Source organism: Emys orbicularis, chromosome 2, assembly GCF_028017835.1.
Source record: "Emys orbicularis isolate rEmyOrb1 chromosome 2, rEmyOrb1.hap1, whole genome shotgun sequence".
Taxonomy (NCBI): domain Eukaryota; kingdom Metazoa; phylum Chordata; order Testudines; family Emydidae; genus Emys; species Emys orbicularis.
In genome coordinates this window covers 261,515,804-261,539,611 of record NC_088684.1, presented here as the reverse complement: position 1 = coordinate 261,539,611, position 23,808 = coordinate 261,515,804, and the positions used below count along the sequence as shown (strand labels likewise).

Sequence of the window (23,808 nt, the reverse complement as noted above, 5' to 3'; positions counted from 1 at the left end):
TCACCACTATTTACCTCTCTCCAGCCTGAAAACTGACCATTTATTCCTACCCTTTGTTTCCTATCTTTGAACCAGTTACTGATCCATGATCTGTGTGTCTGAATTTTGTTCTTAGTTTCAACCAGTTTGCCCGGTTCTGAAGTCAGGCTTACCATCTTGTAATTGCCGAGATCACCACTAGAGCCCTTTTTAAAAACTGGCGTCACATTAGCTATCCTCCAGTCATTTGGTACAGAAGCTGATTAAAAAAATAGGTTACAGACTAGAGTTAGTAGTTCTGCAATTTCACATTTGAGTTCCCTCAGAACTCTTGGGAGAATACCATCTGGTCCTGGTAATTTATTTCTGTTTAGTTTATCAATTTGTTCTAAAAACCTCCTCTAATGACACCTCAATCTGGGACAGTTCCTCAGATTTGTCACCTAAAAAGAATGGCTCAGGTTTGGGAATCTCCCTCATATCCTCAACCGTGAAGACCAATGCAAAGAATTAATTTAGTTTCTCTGCAATGGTCTTATCGTCCTTGAGTGCTCCTTTAGGATCTCGATAGTTTAGTAGCCCCATTCGTTGTTGAGCAGGCTTCCCGCTTCTGATGTACTTTTAAAATGTTTTGCTATTACTTTTTGAGTCTTTAGCTAGCTGTTCTTCAAATTCTTTTTTGGCCTTTCTAATTATATTTTTAAATTTCATTTGCCAGAGTTTATGCTCCTTTCTATTTTCCTCACTAGGATTTAACTTCCACTTTTTAAAGGATGCCTTTTTGCGTCTCACTGCTTCTTTTACTTTGTTGTTTAGCCACGGTGGCAGTTTTTTGGTTCTCTTAGTATGTTTTTTAATTTGGGGTATACATTATAGTGTCTTTAAAAAATTTCCATGCAGCTTGCAGAGATTTCACTTTTGGCACTGTACCTTTTAATTTCTGTTTAACTAACCTCCTCATTTATGTGTAGATCTCCTTTCTGAAATTAAATGCTACAGTGTTGGACTGCTGTTGTGTTTTCCCCACCACAGGGATGTTAAATTTAATTATATTATGGTCACTACTGCCAAGCTGTCCAGCTATATTCACGTCTTGGACCAGATCCTTTGCTCCACTTAGGACAAAATCAAGAAATGCCTCTCCTCTTGTGGGTTCCAGGACTAGCTGCTCCAAGAAGCAGTCATTTAAGGTGTCAATAAACTATCTTTGCATCCAATCCTGAGATGACATGTACCAATATGGAGACAGTTGAAATCCCCCATTATTACTGAGTTTTTTATTTTAATAGCCTCTCTAATCTCCCTGAGCATTTCACAGTTACTATCACCATCCTGGTCAGGTAGTCAGGAATATATCCCTACTGCTATATTCTTATGATTAGAGCATGGAATTACTATCCGTAGAGATTCTATGGTACAGTTTGGTTCAGTTAAGATTTTTACTTCATCTGATTCTATGCTTTCTTTCACATATAGTGCCACTCCCCCACCCACGATCTGTTCTGTCCTTCTGATATATTTTGTACCCTGGTATTACTGTGTCCCATTGATTATCCTCATTTCACCAAGTTTCTGTGATGCCTATTATATCAATATCCTCATTTAAAACGAGGCACTCTCGTTCACCCGTCTTATTATTTTGACTTCTAGCATTGGTATATAAGCACTTTAAAAACTTTCACTTTTTAGCTGTCTGCCATTACATGATGTAATTGAATGGGACTCTTTCATTTGACTGTTTCTCATCAGATCCTACCTGTATTTTATCATCATATATCAAGACTCCTACACTTAGAACGGAAGAATCCCATGCACTGCTACAGACTAGGGACCGAGTGGCTAGGCAGCAGTTCTGCAGAAAAGGACCTAGGGGTTACAGTGGAAGAGAAGCTGGATATGAGTCAACAGTGTGCCCTTGTTGACAAGAAAGCTAACGACATTTTGGGCTGTACCAGTAGGACCATTGCCAGCAGATTGAGAGATGTGATCATTCCCCTCTATTGAGCATTGGTGAGGCCTCATCTGGAGTACTGTGTCCAGTTTTGGGCCCCACACTACAAGAAGGATGTGGAAAAATTGGAAAGAGTCCAGCGGAGGGCAACAAAAATGATTAGGGGGCTGGAGCACATGATTTATGAGGAGAGGCTGAGGGAACTGGGATTATTTAGTCTGAAGAAGAGAAGAATGAGGGGGGATTTGATAGCTGCTTTCAACTACCTGAAAGGGGGTTCCAAAGAGGATGGATCTAGACTGTTCTCAGTGGTACCAGATGACAGAACAAGTAGTAATGGTCTCAAGTTGCAGTGGGGGAGGTTTAGGTTGGATATTAGGAAAAACTTTTTCACTAGGAAGGTGGTGAAGCATTGGAATGGGTTAGCTAGGGAGGTGGTGGAATCTCCTTCCTTAGTAGTTTTTACGGTCAGGCCTGACAAAGCCCTGGCTGGGATGATTTAATTGGGGATTGGTCCTGCTTTGAGCAGGGGGTTGGACTAGATGACATCCTGAGGTCCCTTCCAACCCAGATATTCTATGATTCCATGATCTTCCATCCTCTCCTCCTTACTAGGACATAGAGAATCTCCATTAACAGATCCTCCCCAAAGGATGTCGCTGTCCAAACCACATGCTCCTCCACACCTGTTGGCTTTCCCCCAACCCTGTGAAGAGAAACCTCATGCTCCTACATATTGTGATTGCTTTTAGGAATAAAAAGGCTTTAAAGTTTGAAGAATTGTACCTGTCTGACCCTAGGCAACTGAATCCCAGGAGTTCAGAATCCGACACAGATTGGGGCTACATCCTCAGCTAGTATAAATTGGCAGAACCCCATTGAAGTTAATGAAGCTATTCCAATTTAGAACAGCTAAGAATCTGGCCCAATATCTTTCAAGTGGAAAATCTCTTATGGAGGTTTAAAAACAAAAAACCTGACCTCTCCTTAATCCAGCACCAGTAAGCTGTGCCTCTCTTCTACCACAGAACTCGGACAGTCCAGACTAAGTATTCAAACACCGGGGCTTAGCCACACTGCTTCTGTGTCCCACCAGTTGAATGCTTCCTAAGATGTAGAGATAATTAAAAATTCCCAACAGCATTTATCAGCCACTTTGAATTTTACCTGGATAGAAATTAGATAAGCATATATAGTGCTCTCTTAAGAGATTAATTCTCCAAAGAATCAATCTGCAAAGTGATTTAAGGCATTTAGGAGCCTTATTAAAATATTACTGGTTTCAGAGGTTTAGCCGTGTTAGTCTGTATCAGCAAAAACTACAAGGAGTCCTTGTGGCACCTTAGATACTAACAAATTTATTTGGGCATAAGCTTTCGTGAGATAAAACCCACTTCATTAGATGCATGAAGTGAAAAATACAGGAGCAGGTATAAATATATGAAAGGATGGGAGTTGCTTTACCAAGTGTGATGTCAGCCTAACGAGATAAATCAATTAACAGCAGGATACCAAGGGAGGAAAAATAACTTTTGAAGTAGTAAGAGAGTGGCCCTTTACAGACAGTTGACCAGAAGGTCTGAGTAACAGTAGGGAGAAATTAGTATTGGGGAAATTAAGTTTAGGTTTTGTAAATATTGTTTTTGCTAAAATATTACTCACTTTCAATGTCACTTTAGGCTCCTAAGTTACTGTTGAAATTTTCCCCTTACTCTGTGGTGCAAGCGAGTTTTAGCCTGCATTTTTCCTTAGTAGTAACAGGTGACCTTTCTGCCTCTGGAAGCTGCCATGAAATTGTCTCAGTGAGCCTGAATTACTTCTGACACAGGATTTCTGATTATGACATATGCTTCCCTTAGACATTGTTTCATGCATCTGGCAATAAGGTCTTTTTACTAAGCCTTTAAGGTGAGAGGAAATGAAAATATCTGCTGATTTCCTGAAGATGGCCATATATTGTCACCACTCAGACATCCAGATTGTGCCATGCCCTCTCCCACTTGTGCTGTGAGTTCAAACACAAAGAGGACAGGAATCTCTGAAAGATGTTAAAAAAAAAAAAACACACAATACCAACTTTAGCCAAAGATTCTTTAGTGCAAAGTACTAAAACGTAATTGTGGAAAATGCACTATGGCTCACAACTGCTTAGGACTACTCTCGAGCCCCTTCTTACCCATGTGACAGCGACTAAAAACATGGCTTGATAGATAATGGGTAGAGTGATATGGAACTCATCAGTGTAAACAGATGAGATGCTAGAGCTTGCAACATTAACCGAAACAGTCATGAAAGCAACACCAGTTCCATTACCAGTTTTCAATGATAAACTGCTTGTAATAGTCCGGTTCGGGGGTTGTGCCCTCTTAGGGGCCGTCGGGCGCCAGGCCGCTTCACTGCACGGCCAAGTCAGACCTCGTATCCGGGAGGTCTAAGGATTCCGCCCCTTAGGCAGGGGCTAAACAAAAGGCTCCCTGTCGCTGCAAGGAGTTCCAGCCCTTAGTCAGGGCTGGGCAGTAGACCAGTCCTAAGCTCCGGTTCCTTCAGCCGGAGCTGGGGACTTACACAGTTAAATAAGCCCGAAGGCTAGCTCAGGGCGGGGTGATACCCCAGGGCTCAAAAGGGGCTCAGGTCCTTGCAACCGGAGCTGAGCGCTACAAAGTCAATACGCCCAATCCCTTAGCCAGGGAGTGAGCAGATAAGTAACGGCCACCCAGGCCCTAGGTCAGGGCGGGGCAGTAAGCAATTAGCCTAGGCTCAGGCCCTCAGGCAGGGCTGAGCAACAAAGTCAGTAGTCTAAGCCCAGGCCCTCAATCAGGGCGGGGCAACAACCAGCAGTTCTAGGTTGAGGCCCTCAGGTAGGGGCTGAGCAAACACACCGTAACAAGGTCAGTAGTCTAGGCCCAGGCCCTCAATCAGGGCGGGGCAGCAAACAGCAGTTCTAGGCTCAGGCCCTCAGGTGGGGGCTGAGCCAGCACACAGTAACAAAGTCAGTTCAGGGGCTCAGGCCCTCAGGCAGGGAGGAGGAGAGACTGCCACCCGGCGGGGGGGTGGCAGGGGGGAACACAGGCCCACCCACTCCACTGTGTTCCAGCCCGGGGCCCTATCCGCAGCAGTCCGTCTGCCGCGGGGTCAGTGGGGATCCTGCCCGCAACACACTGACATAGGCTCGGGGTCTGCTATCCCCGGGCTACTTCCCATCTCCTCCTCCATGGGTACCTGCTCCTCGCTGGGCTCGGCAGCGGGGTCCCACACCATGGGCTCCTCGGGTTGCTGGGGGTCGTCTAGGTCGGGCCGCTCCTCCGGTCTCGGGTCCGGCTCAGGTCCGGGTGGCCCCTCGGGGTACCGTGCTCGGGGCAGGCTCGGCCAGTCCACCTCGGGGTACCTTCCTCGGGGCAATCTCGGCCGGGGCAGGCTCGGCCAGTCCACGTCGGGGTACCTTCCTCGGGGCAATCTCGGCCGGTCCACCTCGGGGTACCGCGCTCGGGGCAGGCTGGGCCAGTCCGCCTCGGGGTACCTTCCTCGGGGCAATCTCGGCCGGTCCACCTCGGGGTACCGCGCTCGGGGCAGGCTGGGCCAGTCCACCTCGGGGTACCTGCCGAGCGGGAGGCTTGGGCGGCGCCGGGTGTTTGGGTGCCTGGTTCGGGGGAGGCTCGGTCCGTCGGCGTCCAAGTACCGGGCTCGGGGTAGGCTCCGTCTCGCAGGAGCCCAAGCAGGAGCGTCTGTCCTCTCCGGCCACTCGGCTCCAACTGAGTGTTGGGGCCGGGCTTTTATACTTCCTGTCCCGCCCCTTGACTTCCGGGGGGCGGGAACAGGTGGTGGTGGCTCCGCCCCCTTGAGTGGCGGTTCTAATTCCTCCCTCTCTGGGGTTGGCTCCGCCCACGGGGGTGGCTGTTCTGGCTCCTCTCCCTCTGGGGCCGTCGGGAGCCAGGCCGCTTCACTACACTGCTCTAAAAAAAAAATCTGGACACAAGCAGAGGGTCCACTAAGTACTGAGACAAACCTGCACTAATTACACTATTCAGGACTAAGATGTGCAGAGAGACAGTGCAGTGCTACCCTGAAGAGAGTCCAATAGTTTGGGGATGAAGAGATCCCCAACCCCATCAACCACAAAACATCATCACTATGTTCCTCATAGAGAAGGAGACCCCTTTTCACTATCTCAGTTTACATGAGATAATAGAAAGCCTGCCTGAGGCCATAAGCAGTGCCCTATGTATTCCACAATTCCAAAGCAGTGAAATTTACCCTTTTGCTGCTCAACTGTGCTCCAGAATTTGTTTGCATTTGTTTTGGTTTTGTTTAAATGTTGCTTGCTAGCCTGCATGGCTGCAAAAATACATCTTTAAAATTTGAACTGATGCAGTGACACCTCACTGAATCTGCAGAGAGCCTAAAAAGATAGCTCTGAAGCTATCCCGTTCATCCCAATAAGGATGGCAGGATTTTCACAGCTGGAGAATCTGGCATCCCTTCCCTCCCCCAAGATGCCAATGAATTTGGGTTTTTTTCACCTGCAGAATTTGTCGTTTTGTACAGACAGGTGCCAAGTGTTTTGTTTTCCGTCTCCTTGGCTACCAAAACCTGCCTCCAACTGCCTCTTGCTCTCCAACGTTCCTCACAAGAACGAGTTAATTAGATTCTAGTGTGCAGAGCCAGAGCTGAAGTCAAGCTTGCAGCCAGGAAGCTGGAGAACCAGAAATATAGGCTTGTGAGCTGAACAGCCTGGAAAACACTACATCAGCTGAGGCCTAGAAAATAGTCTACTGAAGCCAGCTACAAGTTTCCCCTGTCCCTTGTGCTCATGTACAGTAGAACCTCAGAGTTACGAACACCAGATTTACAAACTGACTCGTCAGCCACACTCATTTGGAACCGGAAGTACACAATCAGGCGACAGCAGCAGAGACAAAAATAAATAAATAAATATGCAAATACAGAACAGTAGTATGCTAAACAAACTACCAAAAAAAATAAAGTTTAAAAAAAGATTTGACAAGTAAGAAAGCTGTTTCTGTGCTTGTTTCATTCAAATTAAGATGGTTAAAAGCAGCATTTTTCTTCTGCATAGTCAAGTTTAAAAGCTGCTTTACGTCAAGGTTCAGTTGTAAACCTTTGAAAGAACAACCATAACTTTTTGTTGAGTTACAAACATTTCAGAATTACGAACAGTCTCCATTCCCGAGGTGTTCATAACACTGGGTTTCCTACTGTATACAGTTCTGAGCCAGGCAACCTGGAAAACATGTTGAAAATACCCATCCTCTGATATAATCTACTGAAATAAATAAATAAACTCACTCCTAGAAAGATGAACCAAGATGAAGAGGAAAGGCCTATGCTGTACAGAGGGAGAAATTTGTGTAGATGGGTGGTAAAAGAGAAGAAAGAACAAGACAACATGAGGGGAGTGGAAAATATAAACAGTAGCAAAATTGGTCAAGTCTTTATTAACAAACAGCATGTTGACCCTCCAGCACCCTGTGAACTTAGAATGCATTTAATAAAGCTACACTTGTTCTGACCCTCTGGGCATATACTACATACTATACTATCAAAGGCACAGATCTACAAATCTTTACTTGTATAACTAGTCAATCACATGACCAGCCCTATGGAAGCCAATGGAACTACTCACCTGAATTAAGGATTTTCATGAAAGTAAGGGTTTGCAGGACTAAGGCTGAAATTTCCCTTGAAGCAGTAAACAATGTGATTGCATGTGAAGGATTAATTTGCAAGGTTTCCACAGGAAACATTTTATTTCTTTCTTTTTTAAATGGAAACGCCTAAATTGGTTTCCCTGGTAGAAATGGACTAATTTCGAGAGATGGTTAAAATAAAGAAAAAAAAGTTTCACAAAAAATGTTAAAGTTGTTTTTGTTTTGCAGGGTTAAAGCTGCCCCCCCCCCGCCCTTTTTCCCCCCAAAGTTTTTGTTGTTGTTGCTTTTAGTGAAACCATTTAAATTATTTGTGAAATCATCATTGAAATTCCTCATTTACTGAAACCCAGGTTTTTAAGCAAATAAGAAGCTTCCATGGAGATTCTGCAATTCTGAGGTCAATTTTTGCTAAAAGTTTCGTTTTTGAAAAGTCTTTTTCCAAGAACAACTTTAAAACATTTTATCCAGCTCCACTAGTTTCACATGATTGCTATCAACTCTTACCAAAAAGATTATGTAAATGAAAATGGTAGATGCTTTATGGAAGGTAAGTAATTAAGGAAATATTGTAATGCAGTATTTTGTTACATAGGTACAATATGATAGAAGATAGATTTTAGTCAGTAATGCCACTAATCCAAAAACCCATGCAAAAGATTCCATTAACATGAGTTGGGGGCATGGGTGGGGAGAAGGGACATATGACATGCTGCACTTCTGAGGAGATCCTCTCTCAACACCTTTACTGAGGCCTTGTCTACACTGGCAAGTTTCTGCGCAGTAATGCAGCTTTCTGCATTTTAACTCCCGAGGTGTACACACTGCCAAGCCATTTAGTGTGCAGAAACTGCGCAGTTGCAGTGCTGTAAAAAAACCACCCCGACGAGAGGCATACAACTTTCTGCGCCGGGGTTACAGCACCGCGGTGCCAGTGTAAGCACCCTGGTCCGTTACAGTGCTGCAACTGGCCTCCGGGAGGTGTCCCACAATGTCTGTTCTTGCTTCTCTGGTCAGCAGTTTGAACTCTACTGCCCTGCCCTCAGGTGACCAACCGTGAGCCCCTCCCTTTAAATTCCTTGGGAATTTTGAAAGTCCCCTTCCTGTTTTCTTGGTGATGCATGCAGTGGTGTCAACGCATCTTTCCAGGTGACAATGCCTACTCCACGCACCAGGTGATCCCCCGCTTGGAGCAATTCTAAGCTGCTGGATCTCATCAGCATTTGGGGAGAGGAGGCTGTCCAGTCCCAGCTGCGCTCCAGGCATAGGAATTATGATACCCATGAAAGATTTCACGATGCATGACAGAAAGGGGCCATGACCGGGACACACTGCAGTGCAGGATCAAAGTGAAGGAGCTGTGGAACGCCTACCACAAGGCGCGGGAGGCAAACCGCCGCTCTGGTGTTGCACCCACAAGCTGCTGGTTCTACAAAGAGCTGGACGCGATACTCAGTGGCGACCCCCCCCTCCACTGCAAAGGCCACTGTGGATACTTCGGAGGCCTGCATGCCAGTCGAGAATGGACCAAGCCAGGAGGAGGAAATCTTGGACGAGGATGTGGAGGGGGAGTAGGACCCAGAGGCAGAGGACAACTCGGAGGTCAGAGATGCATGCAGCCAGGAGCTCTTCTCTACCCTAGACGCTAGCCAGTCACAGCTGCTGGAGCTTGGCGAAGCGCAAACAGGAGAGGAGGCCCCTGGTAAGTGGCTTTGATTTTGGGAATCGCTGAAGCGAATTGTTGGGGGCAGGAGGGTTGCAGAAAGCAGGCCTGTGTCTGTATGATGCGCATACCACCACATGCCTAGTCTGAGCGGCAGAACAGGGTGTTGACTTACTCCCTCACTTCACAGGAATCTGCCTCAGATCTCCAGGAAAATCTCATGGATACACTAGGCAACCGCTGCTGCAGGTTCTTTGGCAGCATTGCTTTGTTTCTTGCCCCATTAAGTGTAACTTTCCCACGCCACTCTGCCATCACCGGGGGGCTGGACGGGAAGGGATGACTATTGCTGCACACAGGCGAGCCACATAAAGGCCAGGGCGGAAGCCGCAGTCTTGGAGAAGATCCTCCTTCTGCTCACCCTCAGCAGCGATATATCTTCCATAATGAACACAGCCTGTGGAAAATGTGGGGACAGTAATGATTATAAGGCCCCCCCTACAGAACTGGCTCTCCCCAAGAGCCACGTGCCCAGTGTACAGTATGGTCTGGAACGCTAATTTTCCCTGCTGTTACTCGCCATTTTGAGGGTCTTGTGGCTCATGTGTGCTTGCCTGGGGTCAGCCAGTTAGTGATAGGTATGTGAATAGTGGCTGTGTTTTAAATCACTGAGTCAGTGGTCTGTGTGTTGCAAACAATACTGCTTCTTTAAAATGTTGCTTTTTGGCTTCACAGATTATAACCTTGGGAGCCCAGCCTCCCTCTTTGTTATCACCAGCTGAATGGCTGAGCAGAATTAGAAAGCAACCACGAAGAACTAAAGAGGACTTTCTGCGTGATGTCATGACGCACTCCGCAGCCAAAAAACAAGAACTGAAGGAGTGGCGGGACAGCGAGAAGAGGGACCTAAAGGAGAACGCAGTGTGCCAGAATGAAGCCACGGAGCGGCTCTTAAACGTTATGTAGCGCCAAGCGGTCACGCTGTAGGCGCTACTAGCTCTGCAAACCGAGCAGCTCCGTGTCTACCCTCCCCTGCAGCCGCTGTTACAAAACTCTTTCCCATTCACCCCCCAGATACCGCCAACACTCTTATCAACCTCCTGACTCCAGTCTGTACCTGCTGCATTCCATTCCTCCCCTGTCACAGTCCAGCACTGCGGACTCCCAGTACTACACTCAACATCCATCCCTCTGCAGTTTAGCCCTGCTGAAGTACAGTACCTGCTGCACTGTACTCCAAAGGAGAAGGTTGGATATGATACCTGGAGATACACGAATCTTTAACCGTCCCAGGACCCCACCTCCTCCTGGGACCCTCCATTCCCCCTTGCCCCATACCCCTCAGTGCTGAGGTGTTTTTTTGTTTGTCTCTCTCCTCCGGTTGTTGTTTTTTAATAAAATAATTGTTTTGGTTTGAAAGCAACCTTTATTCCATTAATTGAAAGCAAAAAGAGCCCTGCAAAGCAACAGGCTATTTTCTTAAACCTTAAAAGTGCATCGTCTGCACCAATCACAATCACCACACTCCCGAGCACAGCAACAAATATTAGTGGTTTTCAACTTCAAATTGCTGCCTCAAGGCATCCCTGATCCTTATGGCCCCACACAGCACCCCTCTAATAGCCCTAGTCTCTGGCTGTTCAAATTCAGCCTCCAGGTGCTGAGCCTCAGTGGTCCAGCCCTGAATGAAGCTTTCACCCTTCCCTTCGCAAATATTATGGAGAGTACAGCACGCAGCTATAAGCATAGGAATATTATAATCAACCAGGTCCAGCCTCCCATATAGACAGTGCCAGCAGGCTTTTAAACGGCCAAAAGCACACTCAACAGTCATTCTGCACTTGCTCAGCCAGTTGTTGAACCGCTCCTTGCTGCTGTCAAGGAGCCCCGTGTATGGCTTCATAAGCCACGGCATTAAGGGGTAGGCAGGGACTCCGAGGATCTCAGTGGGCATTTCGACTTCCCCTACGGTAATCTTCTGGTCCGGGATGAAAGTCCCTGCTTGCAGCTTCCTGAACAGGCCAGTGTTCAAAAAGATGTGTTTGTCATGCACCTTTCCAAACCAGCCTGCGTTAATGTCTGTGAAATGCCCATGGTGATCCACAAGCGCCTGGAGAACCATTGAGAAATACCCCTTCCGATTAATGTGATAGGTGGTTTGGTGCCAGAACTGGAATATGCGTGCCATCTATTGCCCCTCCGCAGTTAGGGAAGCCCATTTGTGCAAAGCCATCCATAATGTCACGGATGTTGCCCAGAGTCATGGTCTTTCGGAGCAGGATGCGATTAATGGCCCTGCACACTTCCGTCAACAAGAGTCCAACAGTCGACTTTTCCACTCCGAACTGGTTAGCGACTGATCGGTAACAGTCTGGAGTAGCCAGCTTCCCCAGTGCAATCGCCACACGCTTCTCCAATGGCAGGGAAGCTCTCATTCTCGTGTTCTTGCACCACAGGGCTGGGGCGAGCTCATCACACAGTCCCATGAATGTGGCTTTCCTCATCCGAAAGTTCTGCAGCCACTGCTCTCATCCCAGACGTACATGACAATATGATCCCACCACACAGTGCTTGTTTCCAGAGCCCAAAAGCAGTATTCCACTGTGGTCAGCACCTCCGTGAATGCCACAAGCAATCTCATCTCGTAGCTACTACGCGTGGCGAGATCAATGTCGAACTGCTCTTGCCTTTGTAGTTGAAGGAATAACTCCACTGCCACTCGTGACATGTTAGTGAGAGCGAGCAGCATATTGGTCAACAGTGCAGGAGCCATTCCTGCAGACTGAAGAGGTAGAGCAGAGCGCGCAGTACACAAACCATTGAAAGATGGCGACAAATGCGGACAGAAGCACAGGGATTGCTGGGATCCAAAGCAATGCATCACGGGGCATTGGGACAGGTCCCAGGATGCCCCCCGACCCTCTCCACCTTCCCACAACTCTTAGCGGCAGAAGAGGAAGAGATGCTCTGTGGAATAGCTGCCCAGAGTGCACTGCTCCAAATACCGCTGCAAGCGCCGCAAGTGTGAACACGCTATTGCGCAGGCAGATGACAGTGTGAACACACAACAGCGGTTTCCCTTCAGCACTCTCTGAGCGGCGCTGTAACTCTGCCAGCGCAGACATACCCTGAGATTAAAGATGTGATCTCCCTCCCTTTACTACATCCCAAAAAATCGGAAGTATAATTTAGATTGACATTTTTCTCTCTTTAAAGTCTTTTTTAGTAGACATAAGCAGTATATGCAAATTGCTTAGCTTACATGTATACTTTCCATCCCAAATTGTATTTTGCCCAGCAAATCACATTTATATGTTCCAGAAACCATTCCTACATTCTATACACTTTTTTCCTGTAGGACAACTGATTCATACTGTCAAACAGTGGCGAACAAAGTAAGATCATTTAAAAAGACATTTGCTTTTAGTTAAAAAAAGCTTTTAAAATAATCACAATATTTAAGGTTAAAATTAGTAAAGTATTTAATAAGCACAATGATAAACATGTTATGTTAGAACATTATGATTCTGAAAAACAGACATTCAACATCATTCTAGCTTCTCCTCACCGTGCACTGGAGAGGAACTGCAACATAATATACAGAACATACTCTTCTGTAATTCCTAATATTTAGGCATAAATACTCATGTTGGTTTTAGTAATTTTTTTAAAAAACATAAGAAGGCACTACTTTTTTAAACTTAACATAAACCAGGAAAGATAGCAGAAATTATGCTCCAACAGGGTCAATTACTTCATTGCTTTACTTCTCAGTTTGCTTCCAAACATCTCTGCTCTAATGCACACTATGGAATTTCAAGGGCATTTCCAGATGTGTTGGAATGCCAACTCAACATATTCTCAAAGCACTATGACTGGATTACAGAAAAAAGACAAAAGCAGCTGATCAGCAGACCAGTGGGCAATAGAGAGCAAAGCAGAGCCATTGGGCAAGGAGGAGGGGCTGGCCCCAAGATGCAGCAGCTCCCAGGGCAGCTGGAGGAGGCTGGAGGGTTTACGGCCGTTCCCACTCCGAGCCACCACACCCCATGATCCATGGCTGCGGGGCTCCCTGGAGTACTGGCCCCACTGCAACCCCCAGGGATCGGGACTCGTGGTGGGTGATTGGGACCATCAAAGTATCGGCCAGGCCCATCCAGAGCCTCTGCCTGGCACTGGCAGCCCCCGAGCCCTTTCCTTGTTCCTGGGCAGGGGGTGCCTGTGAGGCACACCAGGGTGCTGGGTTGGTGACTGAGGCAGGGCTGCTAGGTGACCAACTCAGGGCACTCAGCAGGCTGCTGAGGCGGAAGGTATCAGCAGGGGCTGGTTATGGCACCTGCCTGGCCCCTTCTCCCTCTCGCTGGCCCTGGTCCCTGCTGAGGCGAGGGGCCATGTACACTCCCAGGGACCACTCTCCCTAATGGACGTGTGTTAACAGTGGGCTGCAGTGCCTATTGCAGCTGCACAGGTGGGCCTCAAGGAAAAAAAGTTGGGGAACTCCTGAGCTACAGTATTCTCAGGGGAGAAAATAGTGTAAATAAGTGTTATTTTTTTAATAATTAGATCTCTTCTATAAGAGATTGTTGCTAGAGACAAAGTATCTGGTCTGTACAACCAGACAGAGCCAGGGACTGCACATATCTCTGACAACTTCTGAGAGATCCGATTTTTGAAACTGACCAATCAGAAACCATGAACTTACAGAGCGGGATGAACTACGCAATAAATAATTTATTTGCCAATATCCAATTTCTAGATGCAGATTGGACCTGCAGTTCCAGAGGCAATTAATATAAAAACAGACAGGGCCAGTCACAGAACGTGTGCGCCAGACTGGCCAGAATGTCTACATCTGCTGGTGATAACTCCTCTTAAGACTCACAGAGCCAATGTGAAACTTCCATTACTCTATTTACCTTGTCTTTTGCTTTATCCAGGACTGATAGAGACATAGTCTCAACATACAGTGCCCCGCTGGTGAGGTCACTCTCTCATCCCACTTTGGAGATTCAAAAGTTCCTGGAAACCTAAGAGGCAGTATGCTCCCACTCCCAGGTCCTACTCCCATTCCTGTAACTCCTTCCCATCCAATATCCAAACTGACTGTGCCCTCAAATCCATCCTGCACTCATTCCCCTTCCCTTTGACCTTCCTTCCAAACATAAAAGATTTGATGGTACCAATATTTCTCTTCCTCGACCTCCCACTGTGGCCTATTCCAACCTTATTCCTGAACCCATCTCAATATGTATTACAATCACTCCCTCTCAGAAAATCCTGTATTTCACTTGATCAGGAAAGTGAATGGGGTTTGGTTATGCCCCTATTCCTACTGCTGCCTCCTGAATACACATAGTAGCCAATGGAAGGTTGCTGTCTAGCCAGCTTAACCTGCACTTTCTTGCTTAGCTACACCTGAACAATTTTTATACCTGCACAGTTCTGGAGTTGCAGCCTGACAATCTAGCACCCAGACTACACTCTTCCTTCCTCTGAAGCACTCAAGCCCTTAAAGCCACCACCTTTGAAAATCCTCAAGATAGCCATCTTCCACTTTTGCCTCTAAATGGCCCCTAGTCGTTTTTGTCCATACAAACTTTTGAAATGAGGAAGGGTCTGAAGAGAGCTAGGCAGCCACATGATGCTCCAACCAGGATGTCTGAGCTAGAACTGCCACAATGGTCCAATTCTCCTGACTCACGACTCCTAGGAGGTACTAGGAACCATACAACCACTGTGGGGAACCAACAAGGGCCACAGAGACCTTCTGTCACTAAGAAGCAGCCACACAGGAATTGTTTCTGGGGCACACCACTACTACAAGGGAATTACTGCAGAAGATTGTTGGTGCCTTATCCCCCAGAGAGAAGCATTTAAAACGTAAAGAATCTATTGTCAGCTCTGTACTCAAATAATCATCTCTTGATGCTAGCAAACTTGCTAATCACCACACAGTCTCTACTGGGGAAAAGATAATTGAGAAGTCTGTAGCAAGTAACTCATGAGTAGAAGGAAAACCTCAATACTTCATGTATAAAACAACTTGGCATGTTATGGAGACTGCACCTGGTCTCCATTGTCAAAGATGTCCTCCTGGAAATGGACAAAGATCAAACACATGCAGATTCTATTAAATCCATCAAATACATTTGATATCATTGATATATCTGCAGACCCTGGCAGGAACAGACTTACTGTATTTGCATTGAAGTTAATATTTTTCCCCCCAAGAAGGTCCAAATGGCAGTGTTGACAATTTGTCATCATCCCAACAGCTCCTTCACACAGGCTGCTACTTCGTCAGCCCTCTTATTTGGTGTGTGGATAGAAGGTCATTAGAGAAGAGACACTTTGGGATGCAGTTCAACAGTATGCCGATGATACTCAGTTCTGCATCTCTTTCCAGGCAGTGCAGTTGCAAGTTCACAAGATCCAGACTATCAATTTCCCAATATTTAGTTAAGACTGAAGTTTGAAAGTCCTGCTAGATGTAGCAGGAATCTCTATGATCAAAAAATATCTCCTTATTTAAATTTGAGTGAAAGGTTGGATGTGACCTACCTTCCATAATCAATGTTAGAAGGCTAAGGGAAGCAACCATAGAAGATTGCAGAAGTTCATCAGCTACTTAGAGAGCTTCTTAGCTTTTTGTTACAAAATTTCTCTGCTTGGAGGTTCTGGTGCATTCCTCAGTTACATCTAGATATTCAGATAGCAAACAGATAAAGCACTCTTAATCCTCTAGGCCAGGGGTGGCCAACCTGTGGCTGCGGAGCCACATGTGGCTCTCCAGAAGTTAACATTCAGCTCCTTGTACAGGCATTGACTCCGGGGCTAGAGTTACAGGCATCAACTTGCCGGGGGGGGGGTGCTCACTGCTCAAACCCTGGCTCTGCCACAGGCCCTGCCCTCACTCCACCCCTTTCCACCCCCTCCTCTGAGCCTGCACGGCCCTCGCTCCTCCTCCACCCCACCCCCAGAGCCTCCTGCATGCCACAAAACAGCTGATTGGGAGGTGCGGGAAGGGAGGGGGAGGCCTGATCGGCAGGACTGCCAGTGAGCGGGAGGCACTGGGAGTGGGGGTGGGGAACTGATGGGGGGCTGCTGACATATTACTGTGGCTCTTTGGCAATGTACATTGGTAAATTCTGGCTCCTTCTCAGGTTCAGGTTGGCCACTCTTGCCCTAGGCCCCTTCTTCCCCAAGATGCATCTTCCTTCAAGTTTCACTGGATCTCTCACCAGTTATCCAAGCCTCTACCATTTCCAGAATGGATTACTTTCAATCTGGGACTACACTTCAAGCCTAGCTGAACACTATCTGAAACAGCATATTCTGTGTGTCTACTTAAAGGTACTTCTCTCAGGCAACATATTGCACTTGTGCTTCAGAGCTAAACTATTTTCTAAATAGTTTCCAGGTGCCACTCAAGAGGTTGGTTTATATTTATAAAGCCCCTTGTGGTTTGAATCCTGTGCATTTTATAGACTACCTCTCTCTCCTTGTGTGGTAGCCATTCAACATTTGCTATTACCTAGAAGACTGAAGTCAACAATCCCTAGACATTTTTGTTCAAGGGCTGGGCAGTTTTCATAGTGGAAAAACCATTCACTATATAATTTATTCCCTGTTTTGGTCCAACAGTCAGAAAGCCTGCTGACCATTAGAGCACAAAGTAAGGCCGACCTATTTACTCAATTTTTCTGAGAAGAGAGAGCTGAGTGGGGAAGTCTAAGTTTTTGTTTGTTAGGTAGGATATTAATGACAACACTAGATCAATCTGAATTTTTTATTCCATATTTTAAAGACTGAACTGTTCATGTGCCCAGGTTTTAGCACAGATGCATTACTTAGAAGTCTAGATAAATACTTATATTTACACTGAAATGAACAGATGGGAAAACTCTAGGTACACAAAAGGTAGCTTAAACTTTAGTAGCTCTTTTTTATCACAACACTAAAACTTGATCCTGATCAATAGGCATAAAAGCCTCATTCCATCAATTTAAAACATGCAGGTAGACTGCTGGGCCTGCACAGGGATGTCTACATTGGAGCTGGAAGCAAATCTACAAGCCCAGATAGACAGACTTGCGTTAGCATGCAAAAAACAGCTGTGTGGACATTGCGGCAGAGATGAAGGCTCAGGCTAGCCAACCAAGCTTCAGCCCTCCCTACCCCAACTCCAAGCTCAGGTGGCTAGTGCAAGCCTTCACCAGTGCCCCAACATCCATGCAACTATTTTAGAGTGCTAGTGTGAGCCCCACAAATGCAAGTCTGTCTTTCCAGGCTGGAAGACTAACTCCCAGCTGCAGTGTACACATATGCCATAGAGCCCCACTGAAGTCAACAAGGCTCTGTGTGGTTCCAGCCAGCCATTCAATGTTGTAAATTGCAAGATCTGCAGCAAAGTCTTTATTATTATTTCCCATTACACCCACAATACTGTGCAGGTGTTTTCTTTTGGGTTTGTTTGTTGCGGTTTTTCTTTTGCTACCTAAGGAAACATACACACTATCCAGCTTATATGCAGTTCTACAACAAACATTTGAGGCACATATAATGGGAGCTTGGCACTCATGTTTTTCCTTACTGAAATTATTCCCTCCAAAGTTTTACTATGAATAAGGGCTAGAGCCCTGGCCATGTTATGGAAGCATTTGAAATAAGGAAACTAATACCATGATATTCCTTTAATTATTACTAAATATTATGAATACTGCATAATCATTCTGGTAATTGGATCCATCCAATAAAACATTTGGCTTTAAATACAATGATGGGAGAACAGACCCTTTTAGAACCAACAAAACAGTAGTACAGACAGTTAAAATCCTTAAGTCACTAAGGCAGATAAGACAATTTTCACCTGCTTTCTTGTTTAACTTTGTTATTTCAGATATCTGAGAAGTCTTAATGAATTACATAAAACATGGATAACTTAGTTAAGACTCTGAATGCTTTTTAACATTGTATTGATCAATGTTTTTGAACTTTTCATATCAGGGCTCAAATGCCCCAATCAGGACTGGGGGCTCATTCTGCTTGGCACCATACAAAGCACAAAGATATGGCCCCTGCTTCAAAAAGCTTACAATCTAATATTTTAAGTGACAGACAAGGAGAGGAAGAGATAAAAACTGTATTTGCTTGTAATATAAAAATATGCAATTTTAAAATTATTAATAGACAAAATAAGGGCCAGCTACCTCCATCTGCCCATCAACTAAGCAATTAATTGATTTCTTAAGTGTCATGGCAGAAAGAAAAACTTTAGTGCACAGAAACAATGAAATCTAGTCTCCCACCAAATCAGATTTACTTGCCTTATTAGCATTAAGGGCAATTAACCATGTTTGTAAAGCAACTGTGCATCAGTGGGAGAACATATGCCTAGATTTTCATGCTCTTAAACTCTAGTTATTATTTTAAAATAAAGAGGTAGCAGGACACAAATAATTGGAGCTCTGTTCAATATAATACAGGCAGTTTTATTCTGATTTTTTTTCTAGACAGATATGCAAGCAGAGGAACTACATTTGACCATCACACTTGCAAATTTAAGGGTTTGCTTTCATAACGCACCTTCTTATACTTCAACTATGTCCAAATACCTGGTTAAGACAAAGTTCCCATTTACAGAATGGACCTTAACTGTGTTCCATAACATGGCCAGAGCTTTAGCCTAGTTATGAAACAGTGTTAAGGTCTAGTCTACACTACAATACTACAAATTGGAACAATACTGTAACCAGGTCACAGATCAGCTGACAATTCAATACTTTGCCTCTGCTGAGGGTACCAATAAAGGTGCCAATCAGAGCCAAGCATGATCCTTCTGATTTTAAAAGCACCCAAAAAGGTACATCAATTTGATCTGATTACTGTCTAATTTCCTCCAAAACAAATTTTTTTTCAAAGAGTTGCATATAACTTAGTTGTGTGCTTAAAAAATAAACAAAAAACCCACACTTTTGTTCTGGTAACAGAAGGATTATCTGAATCCTTCAATTTTATCTTGCAAAATTTGGAGCGTAAGAAGGAGAGAAAATTCTCTGATTAAAAACCATTTTTGGACAGAACTGTGGTATAAAATTTAATCCCCGACTGATAGGGACACTATCAACTTTCACAAACACACTAACTCTTATGGACAATACTTTTAAAAACTATTCCTGTTTCAACACCCAACACTAGTGTAAAATATTAGAGAAAAAATATATTCTTTTTATTTACTTTGTGAACTTTGCAAGACTTTTAGTATACAGTTAATCAGTTTCCCCTAATTGTGTGGGTCTTTTACACAATACAAGCGGGGACAAGGTGACAACTTTGGAAAGTGTGGTTATAAACCACAAAAATGGCCAGAGATACTTAGGTGCAGATGTAATACCTGAAGCTAGTTTAACTTTTTTTTAAAAACTGTATTTCAAACTGATGGTGTCCAATTAACATGGAATTATAATAGAAAGTTCAACAAATAATGCTCAATAACATCACTAATAAGCAATTTTATAGTATTATTTAATAAACAAAGCACCTACCACTCTGGCTGCTCTTTCCTGAGATTCACACTTCCTGCAAAACCAAGGTCCGGTAGGTACTTGAACAATTCCATAGCAAGCTGTTTCAGACAAGATAAAATATTTTAGCAATCATAATACAGTACAATACAATAATACTTTGTCCGTTATAAAACTTTTCATCAGCAGAGCTTGAAGCATTTTACAGAAGGGGTAAGTCTACTTCTATGTGTAAAACATGTTATGCCTGACACACTGTCAGAACTACCTCTCAAGCTAATGGTCAAGTACAAGCTACTTGACCTTTAAGTTTATGCAAAATAATTGTTTTGATTAAGTAAAACAAACTACAGCATACCTTACATTGTGGAAAAAAGCAAAAATTGTTCAAATATAATAGATGTTTTACATGCAATATGTTTTGCTAAAAAGACAGCTTTACAATAACAAACATCTGTCATTTGTAGTAAGTTACAATATTTTTTGAGAGAAAAGGTAATCATGCTAAAAATAGAACATAGTTGGGGAAAAACTGTCACAAAAACCCAACGTTTTAATTTCAATAAGATGACTTTTCCTGCACTTGAGTATTGCAGCAAGCATAAGGTATTCTGAAGACTAAATGTAGAAATAATATTTTGTCTGAAGAGGCAAATGGAGCTACAAATATGACAAATCTGAACTGAAGAATATCAAAACTGTATTTAAAGCCACAATACATTCTAAGGCCCCAATCCCTGAAACATTATACTTATAAATTACTTGCACACATAAGTAGTCCAACCAAGTTCAGAGTAAACTCTTGTGGGAAAGACCATTATAGTCCTGATTCTGAAAGCAGATCTGCACATGTGGATCCCTATTCCCATATGCAGGGTTTACTGAGTTCAGAGGGGCTCCATGTAGGTATAAAGGTCTGCCTGTCCAGATCACCTTACAGAATTGGGGTCTATGTTTGTATGGTGTATAACAAAAGAGGGTCCTATAATAGGATCTGTTTATAGTTCAGATTTTAAATATGCAGAACAGGAAACTTAAAGTAATGGTTCTCATAGCACCAATAATTGTGTCCTCTTGGAACCTCAAGTACAGATGTGTGTATTCTCTTTTCCACAGGAGCAATAATTTTGCATTTGACTTTCTACATTTAAGATCTCCAAGGCTGTATGAACCCAGTGGTTTTTCATTTTGCTTTAAGTGCCAGATTTTTTCAAATTCTAAATATGCAGTGAAGTAAACAGTAGTGATTAAAAAGTCACCTGACAAGTTAACTGCAAACAACAAAGGGGAGAAGTGGAGGGTGAATTACGAACTAGTAAAGTACTCTAAACACCTTGAGCATTACATTTTAACTTAGAGGGGGGAAAACAGTACATGCAATATAAAACAAACATTGTCTTCTGATATATAAAACATGAAGTTAACATCCCTCAAAAAAAAAAAAAAAATCCAACCACCCTACTACATAAGTCTATCCATATTCAGGTAATGATGAATCAGTTATCAAATTTTCACCTGCACTATTCAAGTATTAAAAACTAAAACATATTGGTCATCCCTTTTTTGATTTGTGTATGCTAAAGTTCTGTAATATAGATGTAATAAAGAGAAAACATTTTGCTTTATTGTCCTACCGTAAACTAAAATTGGCAAAGACAAGCACAGAGAGATACTCCCCCAAATAAAGAAATTCAGCATTGTGACTTGTTTGCATAGTCAAACAAATATACACTACAATGTTTGAAGTTTCAAAATATCATCAGAAGCAGTACAGCAAATCTGACAACCTTCCTGTTGAAGCCCTGTCTCAGCACATACAATTGGAAACTGGCAATAGACAGTGCAGAGGCACATAGCATATGGTATAAGGAAGTGAATGATAGGGACAATTCAGGGAGAGGGCTTGGCAAGTCAGGTCCAGATCCATCACAGTTAGGCAGAGTCTAAAGTGGCATATCTTACATTTCAAATTAGCAAAGTTCCAGATATATTTGCATCTGTATCTTGAACATCACTTCTGTGCATTAACAAATTAAAAGATTGTTTATTGTTCAATACATGACTTCCTTATGCTTACACCTTTGTTACTGCTAGACAAAGTTTCTTCAAGATTGTTAGGAGCACTTATCTTCTTAGAGGATTAAATCATTGGCAAGTTTTAAAGCTTGTTTTGAACTAGACAAGAGTGAAAAACAGGTATCTGAGAAGTCTGATAAGAAAAAATTATGCTTGGATTTCACAGATAGCCAAATAATTTTAAGTCAAACTTCCCAAAAAAGGAGATGTTTAATTCTTAGACTAATAAGTAGTATGAAAATATTCAGCCCCAAAGGGTATTTGGACAGTTATAAGCACCTTTGAAAAGTCTGTTATAATGGAAGTGCCTCCTCTACCAGTTCCACAACGTCAACGGTCAAGATGTGCACCATTTTTATTAACATACACTCAAAATATACTACACTTGTAATACAATAGATCTAAGTCAGTAATTCTTCCTTTTCTGCAACCACCACAATAGTGTTTGACCTCAAAAACGTCCTTCCATGTTTGGATTGGAATAACCATGGCTGCAATACAGTTATATCCAACTTCAGAGTCCCTGTCTACATTAGGGGCATTTTCCAAAACTTTCCCCATATTGCTAACACTAGTTTAGCTCCACGGGCAATAGAGATGTTGACAATCAACACAGAAGGGCTGCTACCACCTTTTTAAACACTATCATATAATCCCACTCAGAGCACCAGATTTAAGACCCTAAGACTCCCAAGGTTACGAACACTTATGAAGCTGAACTGGTGTTAGCAAAGGTAGGATACGTATATTTTTTTAAATTTATTCAGTTTGGCATAAGTGACTGCCTTCTCCTTCTGAAAACAAATACTATTTATGTTCTGGTCATTCTTCTCTTATTCTAAACCACATCAAAACAAAAACCCAAGCATGACTATAGACAAACTAGGATACCTTTCAACATCAATTTCACTCTGAAGACAGGGCAACCCTGAATCAAAAACAGACTCATTACACAAGCTGCTCTTCAGCCTCCACCCACCTCATGACACCAAGTTCTTTACAAGGTGCAATTTCATTCCTTTGCAGTTCTATCTGGCTTGCCCCTGCTTTCATTTTATGAACTGGGAAGTAAGTTTCACAAATACATGGTATATCTAACCCAATGTAACAAACAATTTCAGATATTCAGACTAATGATCTGGATATAAGACTCCAGCTTTTCCACTGTTCTGACTTGTTCAACATATTAAAAAAACATCAGAGGACACAGGGTTTATTTTAGATGCAGTCAGCTTGCTGTTGGTGGAAAGAGAAACTAACAACTGCCATTAGTTCCTTATTTCTGCTCTTCATTTAAAAATTATGATCATTTTGTTCCTTTTCTAGTCGGGTGAGAATACCACAATCCAGTCTCTCCCCCTCCTCACAAAGAAAAGGCAATGCAATGACAGCAGCAAAGTAATCACACATATACACTGTGCACTATGGCCTCTGAGCTGGACACCAACCAATCTCTTTCGCCACTAATCCAAGCAAATCCAACTCCAGTGAGTAATACCAGTCCCTCCGCCATCAAAGCCACCACAACAGGAAGTCTCCACATCTACCAGATACTATCAGCCAAATGACATTCAGGGAAGGAGCAACAAGAGGGAGAGGCAATATATTTTATTGGACCAACTTCTGTTGTTGAGAGACAAGCATCTGAGCTTACACAGAGCTCTTCTTCAAGGAAAGGAGCTCTGTGTAAGCTTGCGAGCGTGTCTCTTTCTCCAAGAGAAGGTGGTCCACTAAAAGATATTACCTCACCCCTTTTATCTCTCTAATATCCCGGAACCAACAGAGCTACAACAACACTGCAAACTTTCAAGGGAAGAGGCAAGCAGAGGAGGCAATCATAACAGCCGAGTCTCCCTTTGCAGAGACTCCTCCCAGCCTCTCCTGTTCAGGTTTCCCTCAGACAGGTGTCTAACTTGGGGGAGAGGAAATGGGGATGGTCTATGGGGTGGGCCA

The 23,808-nt window shown here is 43.8% G+C and overlaps 1 protein-coding gene across 1 annotated transcript in view; it reads right to left on the bottom strand.

The window, feature by feature from the left end:
• Positions 1 to 23,808, bottom strand: part of MLLT10 (MLLT10 histone lysine methyltransferase DOT1L cofactor) — a 206,813-nt gene that overhangs the window by 182,182 nt on the left and 823 nt on the right. Inside the window, exon 3 of the mRNA XM_065397985.1 lies at positions 19,801 to 19,880. Coding sequence (XP_065254057.1) covers positions 19,801 to 19,880 — 80 coding nt within the window. The remainder of the gene's footprint in view (positions 1 to 19,800; positions 19,881 to 23,808) is intronic.